Genomic DNA, 14,401 nt, shown 5'->3' with positions numbered 1-14,401 from the left:
TGGAAAAAGCAGAGGAAAGGCAAGTATGGATAATGAGCCTTCTGACTCAGGTATTGCCTCTGACATCTGCCCCAAGATGAGAATCTGATACAATAATCAAGAGTTATTAACCACTAATACCACAATGCATCAAACCTTTTAATAAAAATAGTACATATAAACACATTTAAAAAAACAAGTTATAAACAACACAATGAACAACAGACAAAACACCCTGTTGGACATGCATTTTCCTCCATTGAGGAGATCAAATCAGGCTGGAGAGAGGTTATGTGTTTTTCTGAAGAGCAATTTGAAAAGGGGGGGGTCCTTGCTTGAGGTGCTCCCCATTTCTGGCTCCAGCCAAGCAGAAAATAGTTTTTTTATTTTATTTTCCTGTTTTCAAAAGTCTGTTTGACCAGAGGCAACTGGGGAAGAAATGTGTACCTGTGCATGCCAGCCTTTGCTTACCTGGTGCCTTTCAGATGTTTTGGACTCTAACCAGCCCCTGACAGAGTGGCCATTTCAGACTCAGACTCCCATCAGTCCCAGCCAGGAAAAGCATGAAGCTAGGAGTCCAAAACATCCAGAAGGCATGAGGCAAAGGCTACCACAGAAAATGATTTTTCAACTGACAATTTTATCTCTCTCTCCAGCCTCAGTCACTCCAACTTAACAGCAGCTGATAGAGCCATAATCCCCCCCCCCCATCTTGGTAAAATGAATTTTGTTGTGGGGTGAGGAGGCGGACATCATCTGGATCTCAAGGAGCAGGGGAAGAAAAAGCAGCTCTTTAAAAATCCTCCTTATTTGGTGATGAGCAACTCTCTCAACTTGCCACCGGGTGTGTACACACCAGACATTTAATGAACACCCTCCCCCCCCCCAATGAATCCTGGGAACTGCAGTTAAGAGTGCTGGGAATTGTAGCTCTCTGAGGTGTAAACTGCAGTTCCCAGGATTCTAGGTATATAGTGTGTACACAGCAGCAGTATGGTGTGTGCAAGGAGCTGTGATATCCTGCATTGCAGGGGGTTGGAGTGGATGGTTCCAACTCCGCGATTTGATGGCTCTGCAAACATGGGAGTGCTTTTGCTTATTATTCAGAAGGGAAGGATAAACAGGCAAAAACCTGAGAAGTTGTGGGGACAGACTAAGCGATATAAATATTCCTTCCTCTGGGAAAAGTCTCCTCCTATATTCTACTTCACTCCCATTAAAACTTTTAGGACAGTACCTGTTTGTTTTTTTAAGTATACGTTTAAAGATTTCGCTTCCCCCGCCCCCCACAACTCAATGGCCAATTATCAACTGATATACAATTAAATTAATTAGCTGGTGAGAAGGTGTACCGGCTAGGATTTCCCACCTATCCCTTCTTTCGGGAGAGGTGCCACTCCAACACAACAGTTAAGAACATCACTCTCTTGCATACAAAGACACACAGACACATATATGTACACACAAAGAGGAAAGGTGTGTACAAGGCATGCCAATAGCTGCTGCTGCTGCTTGGAAGAAACAACGCACCATTCGAACTCAGGTCCTCTTCATACATCATGTTTTCTTCAGTGCAGGCCAAAGACGTTTTAAAGACACACCTAAAAAGGCAAAACATGGACATGACAAAGACTTTTATTTGCTAAAAGATTAATCGTGCAGGTATGGTCATCGTGGAGCAAGCCTTTCCTCTCCCCAAAGTGTACAGTTGGTTGCTACTGTATAACACATGAAACAGCCTTCAGTGGCAACGTATGTGTCTTCCTTCGAGGCATTTCCACATCACTGAGTCCAGAGCGCTAGCAGAATCACTGGACCTTGGAAGTCTCTCATTCAAATAATTCTTCTTTTAGACCAACAAAAACAATGCAATTCTAAAACAAGAAATACTGCAAGTAGTTTTGCATGCCCAAGGCAATGGCAGTAAAGACAGGCCTAGAACTCGGGACAAATGTTGTTTCACACACCTCCCTTCCTCCAGCAACCAAGGTCTGTCCACAAGCAGAGCACATAGGTCAACAGAGGAAAGTTGTAGGAGCAAAAGGAAGGCTTGAAAGCGACTGTGAATACAGTTTTGATCAATAGAGGTCAGCAGAGCAACATACATGGGAAAAGAAAGATATTGGGGGGCGGGCTCACAAAAAACTTCTAAGGAGTTGTCTGTAGGCTCAGTTCCAGGAGCTGACTTTGGAGGAGAAAAGCAAATGGGGAAAGGGGAGTCCCCTCAGGCATCCCTCTGCCAAGTCAGCCAAGGCACCTGTGTCAAGCAGAGACGCGATTTGGCTCTGTGCAGGGCGTTGGGCAAACTCCTTTTGCTGCCCACATGGCGAAGAGGAATAATACTGACCTGCCTCACGGGGGGTTGTGAGGCCAAACGCACGTAAAGCACTTTGCAACTGAAAAGGGGGACGAGTTAGCAATGAGTCTTCTCACAGTAAGCATCAGCATGAGGACCAATTGGCTGTCAAAATAAAACTGCCTTACAGAGGAATTGTTCCCATAAGGAGAGTATCCCACATGGAATCAGACAATTGGTGCTACAGCACAGCAAAGAAGATGGTGGAAGTTGCCCAAGCTGCAGGGTAGGTATAGCCAATGTGGTGCCTTCCAAGTGTGGTTGGACTACAATTCCCATCACCTGTAGCACCATGTTGCCCACCCATGGTGTAAGGGAGCCCACTGCTTTACCCAAGCAATTTAAAATGGCCTCCACATGTGGGTAGCTCTTATGTGTTGCATGCTCTAGTTCTGGAAGAACGTGGGCAGGGCGTGCAGAGAACCTGGTATGCCAAGGGCAGGGACCATCTTTCAAAGACTCACAGGTTTCGCTTTAAGGAAGTGGAAAGGGGGACAAGAATCTAGTCCTTATGGTTGCAAAGGCCATGCCTGAAAAAGTATGCGAGTGATGCCTGTGGAAATCGTAGAAGCTGGAGGAGGGTAGGTACGTGTGGAAGATTTCAAGGGGTGGGGAGACACCCTTCAGGCCTTGCATAGCTAATACTCCTGGCCCACTCAACCCAGAAAACCAACATAAACTATGCAAACATGTTGTGCCTTTTTAAAAGAAAAAAAGGACCAAAATTGTGGCAGCGAACTTAGATTTCCTTTTGCTTTTTGGCACAGAATTTCAATGGCCCAGCTACGCAAGTATGTATATTATAGAGCAGAGCACGCAGACCTGCTACAAACAGGTGAAAGGGGCCTCTAGTGGTTTCGCAAGGTGTGGAGAAAGACTCCTTAGGTAAGCTATAGAGGGCACAGCTCAGTGGCAGACCATTCTGTCCCAGGCTCAGTCCCTGACGTCTCTGCATAGGATTGAGAGCACCCCTTCTGATACCCTAGTCAGTGTTACTGAGCAGGACGGACCAGTGGTCCGACTCACTGTAAGGCTATTTCCTCTGCTCCTGAGTGCTCCTTGCAGGACACAGAAAGACCTTCCAAACACCTCCCACCTACCCACTTCTGTTTCCTTTTTAATTTAAAGCAGGCAAAATGGAGACCTGCCACACTCTTTTCATCCACAAATGCAAGTCAGAGGCAGGCCTGGCTTAAACGCAAAGGAAAACTGAGAACCACATTGGGCACAACAATGCACAAGGGCCCCTCTGCTCCTGGGAACCTTGCAAAGAATGCCCTGTGGCTCTGTCCTCTCAGTATCCCCATTCTGCGGCCCCAACAGTGCCACTTTACTTTGTAGAGCTGCCTCATGATGATCACCGAGCTGCCCTTCTGCATAGGAAGCCGAGTCTTGCATCGCTGTGACCTTAAGAACTGCCACCCTCTCAGTAACATCCTCTGTAACCTCTCTCTCTGTGGTTGTCATCTAGGATGCATGACATCCAGGCTGCTACCTCTCCATGGAGCAAACAGCCCTGACCCAACCACTCCTTGCCACACCTGCCCTTCACTCCTGCGCATCTCCAAACCCAACAGCTCTGGAGACCAGGAGTCAGTGAGGGGACTCCGCCTTCCGGGTTTTGGTAAAAACTTCGCAGAGAGGTTTGTGGATTTGGCAGTGAGTGAACGTTTGGGGATGCTGGCCCAGCCCCCGATGGATGGAAGTGGCGACACGAAAGCACGACAGGGATTCAGCCAGCGGTGCAACACTAAGCCCTGGGTTTTACGTGGCATTGAACAGACCAGAAAACGGGGAGGGGGAAATACTGAAATCAGAGGTAACTCTGTGTTTTCTGGTGGTGTTTCAAAAGAGCACCACAGTAGTGCTAAGACTTCTGGTTTTTTTGTTTTTGTCAGGTTGCCTGTGTGAATTTGCTGCAGTTGGTAAGAGTTGCTCCTGGCAACAGCTGGCGGGGGACAAGGTAGGCCAGGCTAGATCCCCTCCGCTGCCACGGCCGCTCTAGAGTCGTCTCCGTTGGCCAGGCCCGAGTCCAAGCGGTTGTTGTCAGCATCAATGTCCTGAAAGGGTCCACCCACTTCAACGCAGCAGGTTTTGGAGCTGTCGGCAGCTTCCTGGCAAGGGCCCTGCATCTGGTATTCACTGCTTTGCGGGGGGATCTGGCTGCTGTTGAGAGGGACCTTCTCTTGCCCGGAGGCCTTACTGGCGTCAGGGAGGCTGCTGCAGCCCTGCACTTTGCTCCTCGCTTTAAGCTTGTCGTGGTAGGAGAAAAAGGCCAACGCGACCACGACGGCCAAGGTCATTGACAGCAGCACCGTCACAGTGACAAACTGGACCCAATAGGAGCGATACTCCCCCACGGGCTCTCCATCAGCATATGATTCGCGGGCTCCGTCCACCCTGGCAGGGGAGTCGTGGGTCCTCACGTGGTAGCGCGCCACAGATTGCTGGTAGCCGTTCTCACTGGCCCAGCACTCATAGAGACCCAACGTCTCCTCGTGCACAATGATGACTAGGGCCTTGTCGTCCTCTAGGATCAGCCTGTCCGGAATCTTCCTGTCTGGGTAGTTCCACGAGTAGTTGGCCAGAGCGGAAGCCTGTGGGCAGGGCAGCCTCACCATGGTGTTGAACGAAGCAGTCATAACTGAAATTTATAGGAAGAGAAACGAAGCTGTGATTCATGCCTACCACCATTTCATAGATAAAAAATATGGATGCATCGTTTGTACTTATAGCATCCCTGTTCGCATTTCAAGAGTCACCATGTGGGCTTGATGGCTGGCTACATGTTGCTGGACACTCTAGCGTTCATGCACATGCATTGGTTTGCATGCGCACTAGTGCACATAGCTGCACTAGGTGACACCTGGCTTGAGAGCAGTACATGTGAAAAGGATCTAGGAGTCTTGGTTGACCACAAACTTGACATGAGCCAACAGTGTGACGCAGCAGCTAAAAAAGCCAATGCAATTCTGGGCTGCATCAATAGGAGTATAGCATCTAGATCAAGGGAAGTAATAGTGCCACTGTATTCTGCTCTGGTCAGACCTCACCTGGAGTACTGTGTCGAGTTCTGGGCACCACAGTTCAAGAAGGACACTGACAAACTGGAACGTGTCCAGAGGAGGGCAACCAAAATGGTCAAAGGCCTGGAAACGATGCCTTATGAAGAACGGCTAAGGGAGCTGGGCATGTTTAGCCTGGAGAAGAGGAGGTTAAGGGGTGATGTGATAGCCATGTTCAAATATATAAAAGGATGTCACATAGAGGAGGGAGAAAGGTTGTTTTCTGCTGCTCCAGAGAAGCGGACACGGAGCAGTGGTTCCAAACTACAAGAAAAAAGATTCCACCTAAACATTAGGAAGAACTTCCTGACAGTAAGAGCTGTTCGACAGTGGAATTTGCTGCCAAGGTGTGTGGTGGAGTCTCCTTCTTTGGAGGTCTTTAAGCAGAGGCTTGACAACCATATGTCAGGAGTGCTCTGATGGTGTTTCCTGCTTGGCAGGGGGTTGGACTCGATGGCCCTTGTGGTCTCTTCCAACTCTATGATTCTATGATTCTATGCATCTCACGCCCTTAAACATAGCTCTAAGGGATTGCTCTATCAGCGCAAATGTTTCTGCTTGCCTGATGCAACAATTTCCTCTCTCCTCCTGACCCCTCCAGCCAATTTTTTTTGGGGGGGGTGCAGTGGGTGGGAGGAGATCCCTGTTGCACAGGCTTCTGCTAGCAGGACTGGCTAGCTGAATTTGCTCAAAAGATTCACCTCGGAGGGGAGGGAGCTGGAATCTGATGGAACACACACTGTGGACACGCTAAGTTTTTCTTTTTAAAAAAATCATTACCAACATCTCCCTAAAGTCAAAATAAGAACAACAACCAGGGACTGTCCCAAGGCAGCTGGAGAACACAGTGAACATGGGTGCACATGACAGTTTGCTACCCCAAACCCTCTCCTACCCTTCTGCCATAGACAGATCACTGCCCCAACATAGTCTAGCAAATTTCTCCTCCCTGCTTGAAATGAATCTAAAATCCTTAGGAGCAGCAGAGGTTGCAAAGATAGTCGACCACAGCCATTGGGATTCCTAACACACATTCCCCTCCCCTATCATTTTCTTGGATGGTCTTCCCAAACGAAACTTGTGTGCGGCTTTAGCAAACGGGCATCTTGCTTTCAAATGCATTGCTTTCGCAAAGCAACAAACAGCCTTGGGAAGTACAAGGCCTTTTGTTTCCGAACAGGGGAAGAACCTTCGCCAATCAATCAAACTCTGCAAGGCTCATACTAAACTTGTTAGCAAACCACTTTCAGGGCCATTCCGAGTCCTTGGTATGGCTCTGCCAATTCCGCTCTTGGGCTGGCACCCAGGATCCGGCTTCCCTGTCTCGATATTCTGCACCAAGTCATTCCTAGGAACAAAGAGAAAACAGGAAAGTAAGAACTGCCTTTCTGGGTTGTGCTAAGAAGCGGGGAAGGACAAATCTGTCCCTTTTGATTTTTCTCGGTTTCCCCATTTTAAATTCAATTTTCCCCATTTCCACATCAGATTGCAATTTCCCCAATTGAAATTCTTTTGGGAATTATAGGGACAGAACTACCTAAAATGTATAGAAACTTATTCATGAATGCTACTACAGCGGCAAGAATGTTACTCGCCCAAAAATGGAAAGAAGCAGAAGTCCCAGCAAAGGAAGAATGGATACAAAAAACTTATGGAATATGCAGAAATGGCGAAACTTACCAGAAGAATAAGAAATCAAGATAACAAACTTTTAATAAAAGAATGGAAATGGTTTATTGAATATTTACAGATAAATTGTAAACAGATAAGAACATTGGCAGGATTATTGTAATAACCTGCAGTTTTATAAGAGCATATATTTAAAGCAGATGAATAAATCAGCAAATTAAGTTACTTTGGATATGCAGAAGATATTAAAAATAAATTTAAGGAACCACAGAAAGAGGGGGGATGAAGTCAAGTTTTGAAATGTTAAAATGATTGTAAAATTAGTGAAATGTATAAATTGGAAAAGCATAAATAATTTTTTAAAAAACAGATAGCAATTTCCTCTCACAAATCTACATGATAACTCATACTAATTTTCATGTGCAATTTTCATTTAAAAAGTGTTTTGAATCAAGCCACATTTCTCCCTCATCCCTACTAAGCAGACCAATTCAGTGTTTTCTGTTGTGGCCAACCAGAGGCCTCCAAGAAACCTACAGATGGAGCACGAAGCCCTGCATTTTGTCTTCAGCACATGGCACTTGGTACGACTGTCCATGGAGAGCCCAATTAGCTCTTGTGGGTTACAGCAGTCGACAGATTTCTCCTCTCAAAATTTGCATTTTATTTCAGAGAGAGATAGAGAGAGAGAAGGTTCATGCCACCTTGCTGAAGCAGGTTTGGGACAGGTCTGGACAGTATCTGGATAGGTGAGCGCCTATGACCCATACAAACATAGAAAGCTCCTTTATACAGACCTTTAGTCCATCTGTCTGCCAATTCTATCTTGTATGCTGGCTGAGACCCCACCTTTCCGGCTACTGTCTCGCCAAAGTGGTACATGCTCTGGTTATCTCCCGACTGGACTACTGCAGTGTGCTCTATGTATGGCCACCTTTGAAGGTGACTCGGAAACTAAAACTAATCCAGAATGCAGCTGCCAGACTAGTGACTGGGAGCAGCCACCAGGCCACGTAACACGGGTCCTAAAATAATTACATTGGCTCCCAGTATGCTTCCGAGCACAATTCAAAGTGTTGGTGCTGACCTTTAAAACCGTAAATGGCCTCAGCCCTGTATATATGAAGGAGCGTCTCTGCCCCCGCTGTCTAGGCAAGAAACAGAGATCCAGCTCCAAGGGCACTTCTAGCAGGCACTTCTAGCCAAGGGCACTTCCCTCACTGCGAAACGTGAAGTTACAGGGAACCAGGCAGAGGGCATTCTCAGTAGTGGCACCCTCCCTGTGGAACGTCCTCCCATCAGATGTCAAGGAATTAAATAACCATATAACTTTTCGTAGACATCTGAAGGCAGCCCTGTTTCAGGAGGCTTCTAATGTTTGATCCCCTCCACACTGCATTTTTGTTGGAAGCTGCCCAGTGTGGCTGGAGCAACCAAGTCAGATGGGTGGTGTATAAGTAATAAATTATGATTATGATTATATTGTTATTACTGATTCAGTAATGTCTGCACTGATTTGGGCAGCGACTTCCCAGGGCTTCAGACAGGGAGTTTTATCCCTGTCCTACCTGGAGATGTTAAGGATTGAATTTGAAACTTTTTACATGCAAGGCAAGTATTCTCCGTAACCACATGCTCACCACCTTGGGTTCCATGACAGAAGAAAGGTGGGGGTATAAACCTAAGAAAAATAAATAAATAACGAGGAGAGGTGGGCAGGGGGGAATGAGAGGGTATTAACATATATCTGGGATGCTTCACAAAAGGAGCACCACAACCCAAAATCGCAGACTCTAGTGCCACCACAACACCATTAGCATTTCGGGAGCAATTAAGCTGAGCCATGTTGTATCAGACTGAGTTGGATCCTTGTTATGTACTGAGTGAACAGGATCCAAAATGTAGCAGTCTGATTGGTCCTAGAACAATAGGATTCAGAATGCAGCAGTCTGATTGGTCCTAGAACAATAGGATCCAGAATGCAGCAGTCTGATTGGTCCGCAGGAGCCACCCAATCGAACTCCAGGTTGAAGTGAATCTGCAATCTGACTGGCCTACAGGAGAATCCTGGAATTAGCCAATCACGTGGGGCCCATTGTGTATATAAAGCAGACATTTCGGGGGAACTGGCATTCCTTACTACTATGAGCTGAATAAAGAGCACGAAATCCACACTTGACTCTGAGTATAATTCAGTTCGTCTACCCCACTATCACATTTCTCACAGCAGCCAATCAGATGCTTCTAGGAAGCTTCCAAGTAAGGAAGTTCCCTGCTGTTGGTTCCTAGCATCTGGTATTCAGTGATGGACTGCCTCTGGACACAGAGGTTCCATGAAGCTACGGGCTTCTTTCACACTACAGATGTGAAATTTAGCACAGCATAAGCTAGGAAGGGACTGCTGACACCACATTATGATATCGTGACTGGATTGTGTCAGTTATCATGCACGTATTTGGGGGCCCTGTTATATTTTTAATGCGACAATCCCTGAGGGATACTGCAAATACTCACAAGTTCTCTGTAGCACCCCAGATATCTCGGCACTTCTGCCCATCCCAGCCGCAGTAAGGATCTCGCGCTAAAACACAGTTGGCACAGGTTGTGTAGATGCTGCAGTTTGCCAAGGGCACTTGGAGGACTCCCGTGGAATAGCCCACATACAGAATCCCCTAAGAAGGCACAGGCAGAGGAAGACCATGGTCATTATCATTCTTATTCTTGTTTCCCTCTTTGTGTAGCTATGAGATGGATGTCTGCGGTTTTTTTTAATGAGATACAGCCCCTTAAAAGTATGTTGCCCCAATCCTATGCAAGAAAGGATGCCCACCTTTTCAGGGGAGAGTAGCAGGTTTTGGACTGCCTCTGGCTTCTCAAACAGCTGGATCTCCTCAATGATGTGAGCCTCGGTGCCAACGACCACAGCTTTGTGAAGGGCACCTTTGTCTGTGGAAGACAAAGTATCAAGTGAGACATAGTGCTGGCAGAAGGGTTTGTTAAAATGCAGGCCTGCCCCCATCAAGGGCTCTGTGTCCCCAAAAGGGGCATGTGAGCATGGTCGTAGACAAGGGGTGGGGGGTGGGGAGGGGCAGCAGCAACTAAGATTCTGTTCCCCCCTAAGAAAAGGCCTGAACCTCCCCCCACAAAAATCCTGGCTACGCCCATGCATGTGGGTGAGGGGAACTGACCTCTTCCCCTCTTGCAGTCCACCCTCCTTCATACATGAGGTTCACTTCCACTTTCAGAGCACTAACTGCGTGGCAGGGGGTTGCCTTTCTGTTGACTGACAGAAAGTAAGCCATAAGAGGAGGGGGCTGCCCCTCCTGACTTCAAGGGGAAACTAGGCCCTAAGCAGAAAGAGCTAAGATGGGTGAGGCTTGGAAAGATGGACAAAGGTGTCTGAAATCCCACCATCAGCTTTCCCAGCTTCTCATGGGAGAAGGTTGTGGTTCCTACATTGCAGGGTCCCTTTGGGTCCCTTCCAACTCTGCGCTTCTGTGATTCTATGAACCTTTAGCACATTATCTGGTGACCTTTGACACGATGGACAGCTAGCTTCTGGGAGTGGTGGCGCCCACCCTGTGGAATGTCCTCCCACCAGATGTCAAGGAAATAAACAACTATCTGACTTTTAGAAGACATCTGAAGGCAGCCTTGTTTAGGGAAGTTGTTAACGCTTGAAGTTTTATTCTGTATAATATTCTGTTGGAAGCTGCTCATAGTGGCTGGGGAAACCCAGCCAGATGGGCAGGGTATAAATAAAACATTATTATTATTATTATTATTACTATTATTATTAATCAAAATGCTTGCGATCAATGCTGTTCAGCTCATCAGTTGGTTAAATGTTGCAGCCCTTGTTGGGTCAAAGGGAATAATGAGGTGACAAAGCAATTAGCTCAATCTCTACCACCAAAGCAAACAACAACCACCCATACCTGTCCCAAGAAACATCACATTGTAGGGATGTCCCAAGCTGTTCTGAGTTTGGTGCACCACAATCCGGGTATATTTAACGTTTTGCTTCACCAGCAGAGGTTGGTTATGGGTCGGCTCAATCTTCTCATCCATCAGGTAGTGGTCTTTCATGAACGTCAGAGCTTTGTCTGAAGACGGGCCAACAGAGCACTGCAGGGAGAAGAAGCTCAAACATTATAAAGAATAGGAAGCTGCCTTTGACTGAGTCAGACGATTGGTTCTTCTAGCTTTTTACTGTAAAACTATACAGTGGTGTCCTGGTACCCGAAAGGTTTGGCTCCTGAACACATCGGCTCCCAAATGCCACAAACCCAGAAGTAAGTGTTCTGGTTTGCGAATGTTTTCGGAAGCCGAATGTCCGATGCGGCTTCCATGGCTTCCGAGTGAGTGCAGGAAGCTCCTGCAGCCAACCGGAAGCCGTGCCTTGGTTGTCGAATGGCTTTGGGAGTCAAACAGACTCCCAGAACGGATTAAGTTCAAGAACCAAGGTACCCCTGTACTGAGCTGCTGCCCTCAGAATGGCCAGTGGTTTGCGATGTTGGAAGCTGTCATCCAACGACTTCTGGAGAGCATCACGTCAGCTACCCCAGATCTATACTGACTTGCAGCCACTTGCAGCCAGAGATTCAGGCAGGGTTCTTTTCCAGCCTTGCCTGGAGATGTCAGAGATTGAATGTGGGGCCTTTTTCCAGGCAAAGCTGGCCCTGAGCTATGGTGCTGCAAAAAGCCAACAGAGTGACCAGGAGACCACTTAGTTCTTTCTGTAATAATTAAAATATTGTTGTAGGTTTGTGGGGTTGCTCTGGATTATATCTGTGGGTCCCACCAAGCCTGTGATTTAGTAATGGGGAGCTTAGAATATAGCAGTGAACCTGCTGAACTGGTCAATCCAGTCTCTTGGTTAAGACAATATACCCTGGCCAAGTAGCTTATCTGCATGTGCAAATATGTTGGTGTTTTGTCACAGAAACAACTGAGTGGGTTTTCCCCACCCCTTCACCTGGCTAGGGGTGACATGATCTTGTAGTTATGAAGATGACAGCCAGGGCTAAAGTGTCTGTGAATCTGGAAGGTGCTGGGAGTTGGAAGGACATATAGAGGCTTGAATTGCTCTGTGTTCTGAATCGAAAGCTTTGGGGACCCTCCAAAGGACACCTACAGCTGACCAAATGCCATAAGAGAGAAAAGGGCTGGAACTGGGCAGGACAACAGAAGGAATAAAATCTTATCCTGCGACTATTGCGGAAGAAATAGATCAACATCATGGAAGGAACCTTTCGTCTCCACACCCTGATCTTGATAGTCCTTGGAAAAGGTCCACAGCTGATCTAGGTGAACTGGGAGGTCACCACTATTCAGTTGGCATCAGCACTATTCCAAGTACAGTGAGATACTCTCCTCACCTGACATTACTTTGACATTGTTGTACAACCGAACAACACCTCCAGGTGAACTCGTGACCAACAGTGCAAACCATTTTATGGCAGCAAAATTCCAGGCATGCTGGATACATAACACCTTTTGCCATGTTACCACCAGCCCAAGCATATGGAGAGGCAGAGAGAAAGGTACAGAGGGGACAAGAAACCTTAAGACAACATGGCCTATGTATCATCCTTTTTAGCTACATGATTTGTTTTGGATAAACCACTGGATTTGGCCCAGGAGTATTGCTGATGGGAAGAACATCCATTCCAACCTGGGGAACAGTTGCCTCTTCAGTTTACCAAGGAGTTATGGCTGCCTTTCTAGGGCCTGTTCAATTTGGTGCAAGAACTACATTTAAAGGCAGGAAAGTTTATATCAAACTTGATTAAGAAGAGGGCAAGGCAGACCCTGGCTTCAATGCAAGGAGAATGCTAGGAGCAATACATACACTGCCAGGACGAGGGTTCATGGCCTGGCCATTGTAGGTCATCCATCGGGAACAGTCCTTGTTCAACTCCTTGTATTTCCCATCAAAGGCTTTTTTGATAGCATCGTGCCTGTAGGCACACACTGCTGAGCTCCCAAGATTTCCTGCCTGCCTGCAAAGAAATATACAAGGTAGTTGCCCCACTAGAATTTTGCATATTCTCTGAGGCACATTTATTTATCTCCAATTAGCACAATGCTAGACCAAAAATGAATTCTGAGCTAAGAGTGGGTGATCTGTCAATTTCAACTTTTCTCAGTTTCTCATTTTTCCAATCTCAATTTAAGTTTGCTGCATTTCCACATCAGTTTGCCTTATTATAGTTTTCTAAAAAGGTCTGTACAAACATTTGCCAGCATTTTAGTGTGCATTTCTCCTGACACACATTTTTTTATAAACCATTTTGCCTAATATAATTCCTTTTGGCTTCTTGCTGTCAGTAAGATATGCAATTTGGGGCTGGAGAACTAAATTGCAAAATTCAGAGAAGTGCAAGTTTCGAAGGATAGTTGTGTTTCAATTAATTTAATAAATAAAAAATTTGAAAAATTGTCCAGTAGCACCTTAGAGACCAACTAAGTTTGTTCTGGGTATAAGCTTTCATGTGCATGCACACTTCTTCAGATACCAATTTAATGTTTTATTTAATGTTTGGGGAAGTGTAGATTAGGGAGGTTCCCATTAAAATGCAGACCAACCCAAATTTCTCCCCACCCTCACTAAGACTAAGACCCTCACAGCCTTACCACTGAGAACCGAAGACACCGTAGAAATCAGCACCACCTCCTGGCTGTGGGAGGGCAAACATGTGTTGGATGACGGTATAAGGGAACTGTCCCTGCTGGGTGCAAGACAACTGAGCTTTCAGAAACGTGGTCCATTTCCTTTGCAACACCTTGTCTCCTCCAACATCATTCTAGAGAGGATGGAAAAGCAAGCATCACTAACAAACCAGGGAGACAATTTAACCCCTTCCTCGTTTACTCACTGTTGGCCTGATAGCAGACCAATTGAAGGAGTAGACAGTGGTATCTCGGATGCTGAACATCTTGGAAGCCGAACGTTTTGGTTTCTGAGTGGCGAAACCCGGAAGTAAATGCTTCCATTTTCGAACGCGCCTCGGAAGTCCAATGGCTTCCGCTGAGTTTTTTTTCCAATTTTCTTCATGGACTTTGCAGACCTCCCTTTGCACCTTGGTTTTCGAACATTTCAGAAGTCGAGCGGTCTTCTGGAACGGATTACGTTTGATAACCGAGGTACCACTGTATATTATTATTATTATTATTATTATTATTATTATTATTATTATTATTAACCTCCCCTTCACCCTCAGGTCCCTAAGTAGCCCCTGAATTGTCTGATGGCTCTCTTGGGATAATCAGATTGCTGGTTGTCTGTATTAATCCTGTCAATGTTACTGTTTGCTTTGTTTTTTCTGGTTTATGCAATGTTGCACATTTTTCTCTTGATTTTGGCCTT

At 46.3% G+C, this 14,401-nt stretch overlaps 1 protein-coding gene across 9 annotated transcripts in view; it reads right to left on the bottom strand.

Annotated features, from left to right (window-relative positions):
• Positions 1 to 120: 120 nt before the first annotated feature.
• The window catches only part of SEMA4A (semaphorin 4A), an 83,190-nt gene continuing 68,909 nt past the window's right edge, over positions 121 to 14,401 (bottom strand). For all 9 annotated transcript variants that reach the window (XM_081841810.1, XM_081841814.1, XM_081841811.1 and 6 more), the window contains 7 exons: positions 13,669 to 13,838; positions 12,884 to 13,034; positions 10,968 to 11,157; positions 9,860 to 9,975; positions 9,544 to 9,701; positions 6,630 to 6,748; positions 121 to 4,979 (listed from right to left, as the gene is read on the bottom strand). In XM_081841810.1, coding sequence (XP_081697936.1) covers positions 4,309 to 4,979; positions 6,630 to 6,748; positions 9,544 to 9,701; positions 9,860 to 9,975; positions 10,968 to 11,157; positions 12,884 to 13,034; positions 13,669 to 13,838 — 1,575 coding nt within the window. In that variant the 3' untranslated portion in view covers positions 121 to 4,308. The remainder of the gene's footprint in view (positions 4,980 to 6,629; positions 6,749 to 9,543; positions 9,702 to 9,859; positions 9,976 to 10,967; positions 11,158 to 12,883; positions 13,035 to 13,668; positions 13,839 to 14,401) is intronic.

This window comes from Podarcis erhardii (genome assembly GCF_964252035.2).
Source record: "Podarcis erhardii genome assembly, chromosome: 15".
Taxonomy (NCBI): domain Eukaryota; kingdom Metazoa; phylum Chordata; class Lepidosauria; order Squamata; family Lacertidae; genus Podarcis; species Podarcis erhardii.
The sequence above is the reverse complement of the archived record's forward strand: the minus strand, read 5'-3'. Positions and strand labels throughout refer to the sequence as shown.